Source organism: Suricata suricatta, chromosome 17 (assembly GCF_006229205.1).
Source record: "Suricata suricatta isolate VVHF042 chromosome 17, meerkat_22Aug2017_6uvM2_HiC, whole genome shotgun sequence".
In the NCBI taxonomy this organism is placed as follows: domain Eukaryota; kingdom Metazoa; phylum Chordata; class Mammalia; order Carnivora; family Herpestidae; genus Suricata; species Suricata suricatta.
The window spans coordinates 41,174,713-41,190,554 of NC_043716.1; the positions used below are offsets into that span (position 1 = coordinate 41,174,713).

Here is a 15,842-nt window from a genome sequence, read left to right on the forward strand (position 1 = left end):
TGAGGGCTGAGGCCCGGCTGTCGGAGGATCTGGGACGTCTGCTCCAAGGGGCGCAGCTTGGGGAGAGGGCCTCTGTGACGGCCTTTATCAACTAAACTACCGTCCCTTATTTTTAGGTCTGTCCCCCGACCAGCTGCTGCTTCAAGAGGGCAGTGGCTATTTTATCGAAGTTTGTGTCTCCAGACAACATCCCACTCCCTCCAAACATCCTCAGCGAGCGCCCGCAGTGCTCCCCGTGCACGGTGCTCCGTGACGAGGTTTTGTGGCCTGCACTGGAAGCTCTGGGCAGGGCTCTGCCACCAAGCCGCCACGTGGCCTCAGGGGAGTTAGGACATCATCTCTCTAGGAGTTTCCTCACTGGCAGTAGGTGATTTCTGATCTCCTCCTGGTCACAAAACATAATGATTCTGGGACCTCTCTGCCTGCGACTACATTGTTTGCTCGCCAAGGCCTGGGCAGGGGCAGAAGCCTGGGTGGGTGAGTGGACGCTTCCCAACACCTCCCTGCCTAAGGTCCTCCTGCCTGCCGGCCTGCCTCAGGTCCCCTGTTCACTGTGGCCCACAAGGCACATTCTGTCCCTGCCTCCTTTTCCCCGTCACCTCACACACATGCTCACTGGTTGTGTGGGCTCTAGTCCCAGTGATTTATTTTGGGGCGCCTGGGTGGCTCAATCTGTTAAGCATCCGACTTCAGCTCAGGTCATGATCTCGTGGTCTGTGAGTTCGAGCCCCTGCGACAGGCTCTCTGCTGACAGTTCAGAGGCTAGAGCCTGCTTCAGTCTGTCTCCCCACCTCTCTCTGCCCCTTCCCCACTCGTGCTCTGTCTTTCTTGCTCTCAAAAATAAATAAAACATTTAAAAAAATTTATTTTGAGGGGGGAGGGGCAGCGAGAGAGGGAAGGAGAGAGAATCTCAAGCAGGATCCGTGCTGTCAGCACAGAGCCTGACATGGGGCTCAAACCCACAAACTGGGAGGTCATGACCTGAGCTGAAGTCAAGACACCTAACTGACTGAGCCACCCAGGCGCCCCAGTCCTTTTAGATTTTGTTCTCTCCACAAGCCTTCCTGCCCCAGAGCCTTTGCACATGCTGTTCCTCTGACCAGACACCCCCTCCCTTAAGTCCTCACCTTGTTGACTTCTCTTCATTCTTTCGTGCTTGGCTCAAATGGGGCTTCACAAAAGCATCTCAGGCTCCTGAGGCATAGCCGCACCCCAGTGACTTGCCTTCAGGGCACCCTGCGCTTTTTCTTAGCTTTTGTACACAGTAACGTCACCAAGTAATCCGTTGTTTAACTGCTGTTCTGTTTGTCCTTAGGCCTGGGTAAGAGGAATCCTTGCGTTGCTGTGGATCCTCCACTTTAGAAGAGTCTCCTCTTGACCCTTTTTCTCTCTCCCCACAGGGTGAGGAACCTGTGGGGCCCCTTGGAGTCCAGGCCCTTCCCTTTGGACCCTCCTCTCGATATGCAGGACCCCAGAATTCACTGCCCGGTGGTCCCATGCCCATTTCCTTAAGGGTGGACCATGTGGGGTGTTCACGGGGCAGCAGGTGGCAGGGGCCGTCTGTGCTGGTGGACTGGTGTCCACACGTGTGCATGTGGACCTCCCCTTGGGGCGGGATGGCGCTGGGGGGGGCCGGGAAGACACAGGGGGGCAGGCTGACATGGGAGCCAGCTCTTCTCACGCCAACATCCCCGGGCACAGAATTCAGAAGAATCACAGCCGTTTACAGTGGAACCTGGCCCTGTGGGTCATTACGAACGTGTATTTGCCCAAGTAGGAGAATAGAATATATTTTTATTGAACACTTATATCTTGACTTGTAACTTTACAATATTTCGACGCATGGTGTGAGGCCTCCATTGGTACTCTTGTCCGGGCCTTGCTGGCACGTCGGGGGGGGGGGGGGGCTTGGGTCAGCCACCGGACCAGGTGCTCCAACCAGAGAGGCGGCATGTGCGGCACCCCCGCCCCAGCGCCCGGTGCCCGGCACGGAGGAGCAGATAATAAATATTGGCTGTGAGAAACTGAGAGGATCCAAGTGAAATGCTTGGTGTGGTACAAATGTCAATAAATATTAGCTCTTATTGCTTGTAGAAGAAATGAGCCAGAGCTGGGGCAGTGGGGCCGAGACCCATAGACTGAGGTGGTTTGTGTATGAGAGAGGGCATGCCCCTGGATGCACGCTCCCTTTCCAGAAGCTCTACCCTCCTTCCCCCGACCCTGCAGGCCTCCCCCAGCTCTTTATGACCAGGCAGGGGCCAGGGAGGTGTGCTGAGAGGGGCTGGGGCGGGTTTCCTCCTGCCCTCGGGGTCTCCCCAGGCCCAGATAGAACCTGCTTTGAGTTCTTTTGCTTTCCCCATAAGCCCATGATGGGGCTTGGAAGAGAGGGGTAGTCGAAATGGCCTCCCAGGAGCCTAAGTTGGGAGTCGACGGATCACCCATGGGACCCTGAACAAGTCACTTTGCCCCTGCCTCAGTTTCTTCATTTGTAAAACAGGACTGTGTGTGGGAATGGTGCATGGCAGGTGGCCAATGCAGGGTAGACGCTTCGGAAATATGAAGAACCCTGGCTCAGGACACAGTGGGTTCAGGGAGGGCCGGGGCCTGGAACAGGGAACCCTAAGTGGCCCACAGTCAGCCACTGAGAGTCCCGCAGGGGCTGCGCCTGAGGCAAAGCAGGGCAGCAGGGAAGGAAGGGCGGTGTGTGTGCTGCTCATGACCCACACAGGGTGGCGGCCCCACTGGGAGGGTTTCCTTGAAGGCCCCAAGCAGGTGTAGGCCTGAAGAAACTAAGTCCCTCACCCCAACTCCTCCTCCTGGGCATGGACCATCTGGGAAAACAAACTCTCACATCCACATATTCTCTCTCTCCCTCTCTCTCTCTCTCTCTCTCTCTCTCTCTCTCTCTCTCTCTCTCTCTCTCTCTCTCTCTCACACACACACACACACACACACACACACACACACACACACACACACACACAGTAGGTGTCTATGTAATAAAGAACCCAACCCAATGAAGCCCCAAACAGGACAGGACAGGGGGGAAAATAATCACATTTTCCGAACTGCCCACCAGGGGTCACCACCCTGCGTCCAGCGGTGCAGATTTCACATCAGCCTGGGACCGGTGGGCGGCGGAGGGTCTCACGGATAAGAGTTCAGCTTCTATGGCAGGACCACTGTCGTGGCCCCCAGTCCCAGGTCCGCAGCGCCAGCGGCAGGAGGGGGTGAGGGCGGGGCCGGCTGTCAGTGCGGTGGGAAGATGTCTGAACACCGCTGCAGGATGAGCTCCACCACCTGATTCTGGAACACCATGGTCATGGGCATGCTGGTTTCCTCCGTCTCGGGCCGCAGCAGCGTGGGCCCGAACACTATGGCCACGCTCTGCACGGACATGCGATTCTGATCGCCGTGTTCGATCACCCTGCAGCAGGAAGTGGGGTTGGGGAGGCGGTCATCAGGGCCCAGAGCTGGAAGGGGCGAGGGCGGGGGGCGGGGGACGTGCCAGCACCTGCCTCCCCATTCCCGCGGGGCTCACCGGCACAGGTGCTGAAAGAGCAGCCGCAGCGTGTCGTGGTTGGGGGCGGGCAGTGTGCGCACCAGGTCCCGCACGCAGCGGTTGCGCTGGGCCTGGTCCTGCAGCTCTAGGTAAGGGAAGGTCGGCTCAGGGAGGGGAACGGAGGGGCTGAGTCCCCGAGGGGAGAGCGGGGGCGGGGTCCAGCCAAGGGGGTGTCCGAGGCAGGCCGGACCCACCCCAACCTCATCCACTCCCCCTCCCCACCCCCCGGCGCTCACTGACGGCAGCGATGAACTGGCGGAAGTGCGAGAAGGGAAAGAGGGGCTCCGGCAGCTCTCGAAAGAAGAGCTTCAGGGCGCCGGTGATCACGTGGACGTCCTCCCAGCGCCCGTCCTCCAGGTCCAGGCGCTCGTCTGCCGCACGGGGGAGGGGGAAGGAAGAGGCGGTCAGCACCCCTTTGCGCCGTCAGGCCCCGGGGTTGGGGACTAGGACGTTCTGCTCACCGTGGTCCACCTTATAGCGCAGCTTCTGGATGGTGGCCAGGTTTCCACTGATGCGGTACAGGCCGTCGATGTCCAGCCCTGGGGCAGAGGGTGGGGTGGGTCTAAAGTTCCGGCTATGGCTCCTACCCCGGGGCTCCCGTTCGCCCCCCCCTTCCACCCTGCGCCCACCCAGGGCTTTCCGCCAAGGGGCCCCGGAGGGAGGCTGCCGGGTGCCGCCGCGCGTACCCCGGGCCTCGACGGTGCGGATGCACTGCTGCACGAAGCGCGGCACCGGGCTCCTCTCGCGCTCACACAGCGCGGCCAGCGCGCAGCCGAACACCTGGTCTGGGGGAGAGGCCCGTCAGCGCCGCCCGGTCCCCACCCAGCCGCCCGCGCGGGCTCTCCGGCCCCCTCCCGTACCTTTGATGTAGCCTTTCTCCCGCAGCGACTGCAGCGTGGGCCGCCTCTGCAGGAACTTGCGGAGCTTCTGCCGGACCTTGCTCAGGTCGCCCTCCGGGGTGGCTGCGCCTGGGCGCGGGAATGCGGGGCCGAGTCGCTGGGTGGCACAGGGACCAGGGGGACCAGGCAGGTCGTCCCCTGCCCCCCCCCACCCCGCCTTCCCGACCCCAGGAGACGCCCTCCGCTCCGCACACCTGCAGTGGGCCGCGCCTCACCCTCCCGACAGCTTCCGAGGCGCTCCCTGGACCCAAAGTCCACGCTGCTGCTCTCGCTTTCCTCCTCCGGGGGCAAGTCTGAGGACTGGAATCACGTGGCCTCAGAGAGGCAGAGCCTGGCGCCAGCTGGCGGCCCTGGTCGTGTGGGCCCCCCCCCCCCCACGCCCCTCCCAGAGGCCCTGGAAAATCCCAGGCAGAGTGCACCCTTCCGTTCTCCTGTTAAGTCCCCTGATCACCTCGGGAATCTCAGAACCTTCACCTCCCTTGGCTGCTTGGAGCCCTTCAGCTGTTGGAGACAGTCATCCTGTTCTCTCCCACTCTTTCTTATCCTGGCCTCCTTTCCCATATTTCCCTAGCTTCTCTGTGCACACTCCGCCAGGCTAGGGTTCCTCAGTATGTGGCTCCTGGTTTTGAATTTGCAGTTCCAGCTGAGGCCGAAGCACCACCCTCAACTGTAACTGCACCAGCATCCCCACCCTAGATCTGCATTCCTACCTCTAGTAATATAGCCAAACTTTGTACCCCTGCTGGCTCCTAGGGAACTGAGGGTCAAAAGACCCCAAGTGGTTTCCAGGTGAATAGCTGCCAGAGGAGGTCTGCCCCATCTCTAGGCAATTTATTTTTTGAACCTAAAAAATGGTAGACTCTTACTTTAAAATTTTTCCACTTTAAAATGTTATCTTGTGGTCATTCTAGTACAGAGGCTCTGTCTCAGATACTTACTTTGCTTCTGGCATCCCTTGAAACGGGACATTTCTCTAGGATGTGCCCCCACCCCTACCTAGAGAACCCTCCTGCAGGGCCAACTCCTGCAACACCACTGGCTGGATTTGCCTACTCAAGAAAGACTGTTTCTTCAGCAGCACATCTGCAGGGAGGGACATTTACGGCCTGATGCCCGGCCCCCAGTGGGCCCAGCTGCTCTGTGTAAAGGCTGGCCCCCAGGCTCTGCTTACCAGCTCCTGGATGCCCTCGCCAATGGCCTTGTGCCAGTTGCTGATGATGGCCTCCGAGTCGTGCTGGATCAGGTACTCTGAGCCATCTCGGCTCCGCAGCTGGAGAGACACAAGTCACTCGGTCATCTCTGGTTCCCTGAGTCTGTCCTGGAGCAAGGCCTTAGTTGGGGGGCGGGGTGGGTTGGTGGGGGTGGAGGAGACACAGAAATGGTGGAGATGATCTGTCCTTGTCTCCAGGAACTGAAGACATAACAGAGCAAGGGCGGGCCTCACCCCGGGCCAAGGCATTCTGCCTTGGAATGCCTTATGCAGTAAGTGACAGCATTTCAGTTACAGATGGGCAGACGGAGGGCCTCTCAGAACAACATCCATTCATATCTGAAAGTCTCATACAGAAGGAAAAGCTATATTGTAAGTATAGGTAGCAATAGAGTTCATAAAACGTCCATCCTGTTGAACGCATAGGTGAACGAAACTGCCCCAAACTAGCTGTTTTGGGAGGACTATCACTGAGGTTTTCTGTGACCCTGGAGCAACGAGGAAGACTGGCTATGAAAATCTGCCAGGCCCACCTAACTTGGCCATGATGTAGAATTTGGAACCGTCTTTGGGAAAAATCCTAGAGGAGCCTGTAGGCCACCCCTGATTGGAGGAAGGATGGCCACCTGCTGGCCAAGACGCAGGGGCTCCTCCGTTTCCATTCAAGACTGTCAGCCTTTCCAACAGCTTGAGTAGCTTCCAGAAGTACCATCTGCCTTCCAGGTCTTGCCAGAAAAGACAACCCAGAAACATTTATCCAGAAGCTTTCATCAAAAGCCAAGTCAGAGGGATGACATTTATAGAGCCCTGGCTGAAGGACATCCCTTCCGGTCAGGGAAGGAACATGGCCAGCAAAGTAATGTTCTTCAATCCCACTCCCATGACAGACAGTGCTAATTGATCACAGCACCTGATGCTGCTAAGCCTGGAGAAGGCTCCAGACTGACTGATCAGAGCACTTCATGAAATCAAACTGGTTTTCCAAGTCTGCTCTGTGGAGATGCTGGTTCTAAAACTGAACGAAGCGTGGTGAAAACGACATTCTCAAGCGCCTTGCAGAATTGCGTTTTCTGAGCTGATTGTAAGGTTACGCTTTTGGCTTTCATCATGTTACCTGGAGCAGCTCCAAGGATCCCTTACTAAACTAGAACGGAGCTGCACACGAAAAATTGCTTCAGGAGCTAAGGGTTGGGGAGGTGCCGGGGTGGCTCAGTTGGTTAAACGTCCGATTCTTGATCTCTGCTCACATTATGATCTCACCGTTTGTGAGTTTGTGAGTTTGAGCTCCATCCGAGCATCGGGCTCTGTGCTGACAGCTTGGAGCCTTCTCTCTCTCCCTCTTCCTCTGCCTCTTCCCACTCACACGCATGCACACGTGTTCTCCGCCCCCCCCCTCAAAATAAATTAAAAAACTAAAAAAAAAAAAAAAAGAGCTGGGGCGCCTGGGTGGCTCAGTCTGTTGAACATTCAGCTTCAGCTCAGGTCATGATCTCACGGTTCATGAATTTGAGCCCTGCATTGGGCTTCTTGCTATCACCTCTCAGCTCAGGGCCCACTTCAGATCCTCTGTCCCCTTGTCTCTCTGCCCCTCCCTCCCTCGCTCCCCTCGAAAATTAAATAAAATTTTTAAAAAATAGCTAAGGGTTAGGAAAAAAGCTCGATTTCCCTCAAAATTTGGGGAAGTCCCTCTCCCCCACCAATACTAAGAACGACGTAACTGATAAGCCTGGACTCCTTTTTGTTTTAGCATCAATTGGTCCTGGCTTTTCCATGGATTTTACCAGCTCACCATAGTTGTTTTTGTTGTGAGCTGCCTCAGAACTTCTGGGGACAGAGGTGGCGGTAAAGGTAGTACCAAAGCAAGACCACATGTGGACATTGGAATGTGTGGCCCCATAAGAGTCCTTGCCTGGGTCCCCCTGGGCCTCTGCCTTCCTGCTAGGGGAGCCTGGGAAACTGAAGACACAGCTTATTCACTAAGGACCCAGTCCAGTGTGAGTAGTTGGGGACAGGGAGCCTCCCGTCTGGGATGAGGGCTGCCCTTGTAGGCATGAGTTTCATCCCCCAGAGACCCTGACTTCTCACCATCCTCCAGAGCCAAGAACTGGTGAACCCCATTCCTGGAGACTGAACTGCAGAATGTGGGATCCCAGAAAGGCTGTGGATGGATGCCCGGGGTGGGGGCAACTTTGGCCTTGGGGCCTGAGAATCCCAGTCCCACTCTCCCCAGGTCCCCCTTCTCGAGGCTTGCCCAATGAGGGTCTCAAGCCATCAGTAAGCCCCTTCTCCTTCTCCCAACCCTTACCACTCACCTCCAGCACATTCTTCCTGCTAGATTTGTCTTTGGGAGCCCAGGAGAGAGAGGCCCCCCTCAGATCCACTGTGTACTCGGGGGTAGAGAGCTTGGGAGGTGGCCTCTGTGCGAGAGAGAAGGATTGGGGAAACACAGTTACAGGGAGCCCTCAGACAGGCCTGCCAGGGCTCCCGGCTCCAATCCATCAGGCTTCCTTGGCTTGGGGGATAGGATGGGGGACAGGGGGCCCAAAGGTTCCTGGAACCTAGTGGTCCTGGGCTGGTCAGTCCTTTGCTGCCTGCTCACCCATGAGGGAAGGAGGCAGGAGCATGGCTCTCAACCCCAGGAGCGGGTGAGCCCAGTCCCCAGTCACCCTGCCCACCAGGCTGGAGTGGCCATCTTCAATGACTATTCCCCATGCCTAGAGCTGCTGGAAACACTTGTCATGGGCTGAATCTGCTGTTGTCACCCCCTGCCAAGGCCCAGCTCCACTGGCACTCATGTTCCACTGTCTCAGACCTGGCCTTTGACAAGCCGGATCTGGTAAAGAGCCACAGGCTTCAGGAGCAGATGGGAGGGCCCCTGTCCTGGAACCTGGGCCTTACCAGGCCGCCTGCAGCTGAGGCCCTCGAGTCCTTGAAGAATGTCAGGATGCCGCCCTCCAGCACCGTCCAGGAGGTACTCCAGTGCTTCTTCCTAGGTGCGGGTGGGGAAAGGGGGGTCGCCAAGCTTGCACCGGGCTCTGCACTGCAGCCCCCTTCCACCCACAGGAGCAGGGCAGAGCGGAAGAACATTGTTCAGCTTGGGACACCAACCCTGAGGGCTGGACTCCCAATTCTAACACTTGGTAGCCAAGGGACCCAGGGGAAGTCACTATCTCCCGGTGCCTCAGTGTGTCCTCACGGGGACCTCTTAGAAAGTTGCTGTGAGAATTAACAAGAGCCTGACATATGGAAGTGACTCTTCCTCTCGGGGCTGTGTGTTCGAGCCCCATGTTCGGTACAGAGATTTCTTAAATAAATCAACTTAAAAAAAGAAAAGAAAAGAGCCTGGCATATGTGATGTGCTCAGTAATGTCACCATGAAGGCCCACCCTGCCCTGGTCTGAACACAGACAGGCTCTTACCGGAGCCGCCTTCCTTTGTCCACCGTCTTGGTGCGATGGAGCACGCCGGCCTTGTCCAGGGTCTTGATCTTAGAAAGACAAAAGGAAAAAGGAAGCAGTAGAGCGGGTGAGTCACCGGGGGCGGGGTGGGGGGGCTGACAGAGGCTACTCTTGCCTACAGCAATGACTCCTTACAGGTGGGGCCTAAGTCACCACTGACCCCCTTTTGCTACTGGTGGTGGTGGTGGGGTGCCTGTTCCCACCCCAGCAGGAGAGAGTTCCTCCCGGCTCCCAACCTCACCCAACCTGGGCCTGGGAATGATCCAGACCCAGGTTCACTCAGCTCAGGCTAGTGCTGGGACCTATGGGGGCAAGGGTGACATGCCTGACCCCATCCCAGGCCCCACGACCTCCAGGAAGCCCTGATTTCTGCCAGGGCCTATATGCTTCTTCCTTTACCTTCTCCTCAGGGGGGCTGGCCAGGGCTGGGGCCTCACTGTCCTGGCTGGATTTGCAGATGCTTCGAGGGGCAGGGACAGGAACCTGAGGAGAAGGACATTGTCATGTACAATGCCCTGTCCTCTCCCCAGGACTTTCCCTTTCCCAGTTAGTTACCTGGGGCAGCTCCCACTGAACTGAGGTGTCATCTGGGTTGTAGAAGTAGGGCTTCCCGTGTTCATCCTCCAACCTCACCCACTGCGGGGAGAGGGATGGTCAGGGCTCCAAGCCGGTCTCATGGAAGGGCAGGAAAAGTTTCCCTCTAACCAGAGCCCAGGGGGTGTTTGGTGGGTCAGGTGCAGGGGACTGGGTGTCTCGGAGCTTGCCCAGGAGTGGCAGTTCATGGTGTTAAGGGGAGCTACTAGTGAGGAAGAGCTGGAAGAGTGACCCAGGGACCGTCTGGGCCCATATGCCCGCTGCCCCTACCTGCTCCTGGGTGAAGTGGTTGGTGTAGAGCCTCTGTCCCTCTGAGTTCACGTGGCAAGACCAGCCGGGGGGCGTGGCCAAGGGAGAGGCGGACCGAGGCTCACCGAAAGAGCCCACGGGGGAATAGTCCTCCTCGGGGTAACTGGTCAGCGACTCGGGGTAGTCCGTCTCAGGGGTAGGGGGCTGCAGGGAGCAGAAAACGAAGTCCTGAGGATCTCAGAGCCAGGAGAAACCCCGTGGCCCCACCCCTTCAGTTCAGGCCACGCCCCCTCACCACCAGTCAGGGGCTGTGGGGAGCAGGAGGCGGGGTCAGAGACACTCAGAACTACTCAGCCCTGGCCCCGCCCCTTCCCTTATCCAGGGGACTGTGGACAGCGGGAGACCCAGTCAGAGGCCCCTTAAGCCCACCCGCCCATCCAGGCCAAGCCCCGCCCCCTCCCACCTTCTCTGGGACCGTGGGCAGCAAGAAGTGGGGGCAGAGGCCCTCAGAGACCCCGCCCCCCGGGCCAGGCCCCGCCCCCTCACCCTCCGGTCCCTAGGGCTGAGCGGGCTCAGGCCCGGCTGCATCTCCAGCTCCTCTTCGGGCTCGTCCTCGGGCTCGTCCTCCCAGACGGCCTCGCCGGTCAGCGCGTTGTAGAAGAACACCCTGCGGCTCTCCTCATCCCAGTACTGGCCCCAGTCGGTCTCGAGGCTCTCGCGGCTGCCCACCGAGGTCGGGGAGGTGGCCGGGCTGGAGGCGCCCTCAGCAGCCTCGAAGGGCGACTCCCAGGTGGTCACCCCCGTGTCTGGGTTGTAGTAGTAGAGGCGCCCTGTGCCCGCGTCCGTGTGCGTCTCCCACGACGCGGGGCCGGGGGCCGCGGTGGCGCTGGGCGATGTGGCCGATGGCTGCCTCTCTATGTTGGCGTACACGGGCTCTGAGAGGTCGTCCACCTGTGGGAGGAGGGAGGAGACGTGACCTTCAGGGCATCCCCGGGTTCACACAGTCCTGATTCGGCCACTTGCCACCTGGGCGACCTCTGGCAAGTCAGAGTACCCCCTGCCTCTGTTCCCACACAGTGTCTGCCCTGCCCAGTCCGGAAATTGTAGTGCGGGGAGAATGAGGAAATGTTCTTGAAAGTACATCGTAAAGTAGGCATTGTAAAGTATGAAGTGTCCCAGAGGCCTACGGCAGTTACATTATTTATTAACAATAATAAAATATCAATAACCGAGTTCTCCCAGCAGTACGCTCACTGTGCACTGGAGGCGGGGGGATGCGAATCAACGGCTGGGCAGGAATAGAGAAATGGCCTGGGACCATTCCTGTTCCTCCCCCATTCAGGTCACACAGGGGCAGGGCCCTGCTGCATTCTACAGCCCCCAGTCCTCTTTCCTTCCCCGCCCAGAAAGATCTGGGACTGGAATCAGTACTGCCTCTGGATCTGGGACTGGAACTTCCTGAATGTGGGTTTTGCTGGCCTCAGAATCAATTGCAGAGAAGAGAAAGAGAAGGGAGAGACAGATGGGAGGGAGGAAGGAGGAGCGAAGAAAGGTGAGGCCCTCTTCCCCCTCCAAAGGAAAGGGAGGTGGGCTGGAGGGTTCAGTCACACAGAATTCAGTCTGGTGGTGCTTAACCCGGTTACTGGTTAGGGCTCTCTGCTGCCTGCAGGACAAAGTCTACGTCTAAACAGGGCACCAGAGGCGGCTGTCACACCTGCCTGTCTCCCATCTTATTTCCTGCCATTCCTGGCCCTTTGCCTTGAACTTTACGCTCCAGAAGTGTACAGCTGCTGGAGGTCCCACCCTCTCTCTTGTGTCTTTTATCACAGCCTGCCTAGGCCCGTCCCACTGCTTTCTCACCTGGCAGTGGGCTCAGGTGTCAAGTTCAAGGCCATTCCTCAACGCCCTTCCTGAGCTTCCTCTGGTGTGCCCACTACAGCCCAGCCCCCTCAGCCCACCAGAGAGAGAGACAAGCACATCACCAGACCCCAGGCAGCAGGTAGCAAGGGAACATTAACACTGTTTTCTAAGAACATAGAAAGCTATGAGGGAAACGCAGATTTCAACACGGTAAACAGCACACAGTTGCAATTATGTGTTTTCAGAAACCCTCCTAAATGCTAACAGTGGTTATTTCTGGACAGTGTAATGATAGGGATTGGGTTTGTTTTCATTTTCTTTCTTTAAACTTTACTCTTTTCTTCTTTCAGCGTTTCTCAAAATTTTTATAATAACCACCCCGCCCCCTTTTCTAATCACAGAGGCTCCTCTGTTGCAGTGATGCCTTCGCTGAACCGTACACTCCCCAAGAGGGGAAGTGGGTCCTGCCAAGGTGGCCTCTCACCAGGCCTTAGGTAGGCGCCTACAAATCCATTCATTTGTCCCACGAAGATTCACCTGTTCAGTGCAGGCACTGTCCCGGGCCCTGGGAATGCAGCAGTGAACAATGGACCCAAACCCCTATGGGGCAGCCTGAGTCAGTCAGTGGCCGCGGAGCGGGGAGGGAGACGAGCAGGGCGCTGAGCAAAGTGCACAGCATGTCAGGGTTGATCACGTTAACAAGGGGACAGAGCCTTGCAGTTTGAGAGCCCCGGTGGCAGGTCCCAGGCACCGAGGGAGCAGGAAGAGCTGGGTCCACCAGTTCCTCACTCCTCTCCCTCACCCCAGAAGCTCTTGCGAAGCAGAGACAGGACCTTCCACCCCACTTCTCCTTTTGCTGTGCCCACTGCAGCCCTCCTGGGCACCCTGGATTTCACCCGCACCCACCCGCTGACTCTCCCCCACATACAAAAGGCATCCTCCCAGCTCTGTACTTTAGCTCCCGTAGGTCCCCCCGCCTGGAAGATCTTGCTCTCCTTCCCTGCCTGCCCAATCCCTGCTGGCGCCCAGCTCCAAGCTTCCTGGAGAGCGTTCCGCCTTGCTGGCCAGTTCATCGTCCACCCATCTGTCTACCTCTTCTGACCCCAGAAGGCAATTTTTTGAGAGCAGGACCCAGGAGGATGTAAATGACCTCAGTCACCCTCCAGCAGGCAACCGGTGCCTTGAAGCACACGGTGGATCCACCAAGGATAATGACTGCCTGAGCGTACCAGCCAATCCCATGCCACACTTGACGACAACAAACAAATCTCTGACACCAAAGGAGAGGCTGGAGTTAGCTCTGAGCAAGGACTTCCTGGGAATGAGGGCTCAGCACAGCAGCCAGGAGACTCCTTGGGAGGATGGGACAGAGGTGGAGGAAGGTGGGTGACTAGACACACCTCCTACCCAGCCCAGCTGGACCCACTGAGGCTGGAAAGTCATGGGGGGTGGGGAGTAGATGAGCTAAGGAAGGACCCATGGGCGTTGGAGCGGGGATTTCCACCTAGCAGGATGCTAGGCTTGGCTGTGAGTCCTCAGGGAGTCCCAGGCTGGGCAGGTTGGTGGGGATCTTGCACAAAGAGCAGCCCTAGCATGTACAGAGGAGACACAGGAGGTAGACGCGTAGGCCCCCAGCATGAGAGCGCCGTCATGAGGGAGGGAAGATACAGAATCACACCGTGGGGTTCCAGGCAGCAGATCCCAGGCTCAATGGGAGCAAGGCAGGATTCCTTGAAGCACAGTCCAAGGACTGGGGTTGCCTCAGAGACACACACTGCTTCCTGAGGCAGTAAGGGGCTTTCTCTGGAGGGGAGCAGTTAGCGGCGCGGCAGCCCTGCAGAGGGAGCCGGGCTGCAGTAGCTCTGAGGCCCCTTCAAACTCTAGAACTCTCTGTGGAACCCTCACGGTGCTAACATAGAGGTGTTTTCCTCTCCTGGCAGAGCCACGGCCAGGGTCAGACTGGAGCCAGGTGGGGCCAGTCCCTCTGTGCCTTCTGGCCTTCAAGGGGAGGCTCCCCTGGGTTAGAGCAGGGCCTGGCGCCCCCTGCCCACCGCTTTGGGGGTGCCGACGACACCCTGCCACAGCCCATCAACAGACTCTGACTAGGGCACCAATGGCTCTTGAAGCCCAGACCCCAATCGTGACAAAGACATGGGGGACACCAAGGAAAGGGGAAGTGATCTCCTACCTCAGGCCAGAGGACAGAGCCAAGAGGTGCCCTGGCTCTCACCGCACTGGCCGCCCAGCCCCCAAGCACCCCTGTCTCCAGTGCCCTCCCCTACCCACAAGCAGGTGGCAGGCCTGCTTGGCTTCCCCCAGGCTGATCCCAGTGTCTCTTGGCGCCCCTCCACAGCCCCTCTCAGACAGGCAAGGATTGGGAAAGGAAAGAGGCAAGAAGGGAGGCATCCCCCAAATCTGGAGATGTCCTGCTCCCAACCCCAGCTCACCCAGCTCCTAACAGGGCCAGGGGATGGAAGCCCACTGGTGGCCCCTTGATCTAGCGGCCCTCAGCTGTCCCCATCAGAGGCCAAGCTTGTTTCCAAATGCCAGGGTTCCCTACCTGTCCCCGCAGGGCCCGACTCTGCCTCCTGGTCAGCTTGGCAATCATGTCCACCATCCTGTCCCCAGTGAGCCGCTGAGACAGAGCCCTGGGAAAGCTTCAGGGGTGGAGCCAAGGGGCACAACCCCAGGGCTGGCACAGGGCAAGGGGGAAAGAAGAAGTTGCTTTGAGATGGCGGGAGGCTGAGCCTCCAGCCCATTTCCTGTCGGGGCTGCGGAAGTGCTGCCTGAGACAGAGGCTGCTTGAGACGGGGCGGGGTGGGGACGAGGGGGTGGCGTCTCAGGCCTGGGGTATTTTTGTGTGTCCAGGGATGCACTGGCCTGCCTACTCTATGCTCTGATTCCTGGCATGTTCTGAGTCCCAGGCCCAGATTCAGCCGTGGAGCAGGAAGGCACTGGGACCACAGGTGGGGGAGGGGTGGGCTGCGTGGCTGGAAGCAGGCAGAGGGGGCAGCTGGGTGCCAGGGCCTGAGCCTGGGCTGGCATAGACAGGACATGGAGTGGCCGTCAACTCCCCCCAGGCCCAGGGAGGATGTGATGGGAAAGAGGAAGCTTGGGTGTGTGTGTGTGTGTGTTGTGGGGTGTATCTCCAAGAAGAAGGGGTCTGGGCAGACGTGGTATCAGAGCGAGCCAGAGTCTGGAGTCCTCCAGCCTCACGGGGAACCGAAGGGATTCTGACCACACCACGATCTACTCACCTGACTGCCTCCTCCAGCCTGGGTCACCGAGATACACGCACACCCCCCACCCTGCGCCTGCGGGTCCACATACGTGCAAAGGATATCTGTGCCCCACTCGCCAAGGACCCAGAGAAGGGGTCAGGGACGAGCTCCCCGACAACGCCATACCAAGAGCTTCCCCGGGCCCCTCCGCTCTTCGCCCTCTCACTGGGTGGCTATCCAAACCCCAGCCCCGCACTACGCCTGTCCTGGGCGAGAAGCTGCTGACCCCTCCAAGACAAGGACCACCTTGTCTTCCTGACGCCCTCAGAGCTGCTTCCCCCACCCCAACCCCCGCGGCCAGGTGGCTCGCTGCCACCCACCCACCTGCCCGAGGGTCTCCCATAATGGCTGCCCAGCTACCGGATCCAGCTCTGTCCCTACCTTTCACCCCAGATCCCAGACCCCTCATCTCCTGCTCTTCCATTTCAGTAACCCTCCTGTCCCCAGCCCTGGCCCTCCTTTCTCCCCTGCCCATGTCCCCAGGCCGCTTCTTCCCTGCACTTACTGTGGGCTCAGGACAGGGATGCCCAAGTAGAGTGAGGTGTGGTGTCGGCTTGGGGTGTGGGACATCTGGACAGACCACATCCACAGTAAGCCAGGGACCCACGCCCTAGCCTGCCCTCAAAGCTCTAGTGACACTCCCCTACTGTCCCTGATAGGGCTCAGAAGCCTGGAACACCAGAGGCAGAGAGGCCTGGAGTCCTCCCACTTGTCACACACATGACACAT

At 58.5% G+C, this 15,842-nt stretch overlaps 1 protein-coding gene across 1 annotated transcript; it reads right to left on the bottom strand.

The window, feature by feature from the left end:
- Positions 1–1,774: 1,774 nt before the first annotated feature.
- ARHGAP27 (Rho GTPase activating protein 27) lies at positions 1,775–14,593 on the bottom strand. The gene is made up of 16 exons (XM_029927777.1): positions 14,393–14,593; positions 10,519–10,923; positions 9,994–10,176; positions 9,685–9,765; positions 9,529–9,612; positions 9,091–9,158; positions 8,570–8,660; positions 7,984–8,088; positions 5,633–5,731; positions 4,656–4,761; positions 4,423–4,530; positions 4,249–4,347; positions 4,024–4,101; positions 3,799–3,933; positions 3,542–3,647; positions 1,775–3,427 (listed from the first exon to the last, which is right to left on the bottom strand). Exons 1-16 carry the CDS (start codon positions 14,447–14,449, stop codon positions 3,250–3,252), a joined length of 1,983 nt encoding a protein of 660 aa, XP_029783637.1. The 5' UTR covers positions 14,450–14,593; the 3' UTR covers positions 1,775–3,249.
- Positions 14,594–15,842: the final 1,249 nt, after the last annotated feature.

Bases quoted from the DNA above. Each gene is read 5' to 3' on its own strand.
- ARHGAP27 (XM_029927777.1), bottom strand. From the start codon at position 14,449: ATGGTGGACATGATTGCCAAGCTGACCAGGAGGCAGAGTCGGGCCCTG. The intron at 10,924-14,392 runs GTAGGGAACCCT...CTCCTCCCACAG, and splicing joins GTCGGGCCCTGCGGGGACAG to GTGGACGACCTCTCAGAGCC. The intron at 3,648-3,798 runs GTGAGCGCCGGG...TCCCTTACCTAG, and splicing joins CCAGTTCATCGCTGCCGTCA to AGCTGCAGGACCAGGCCCAG.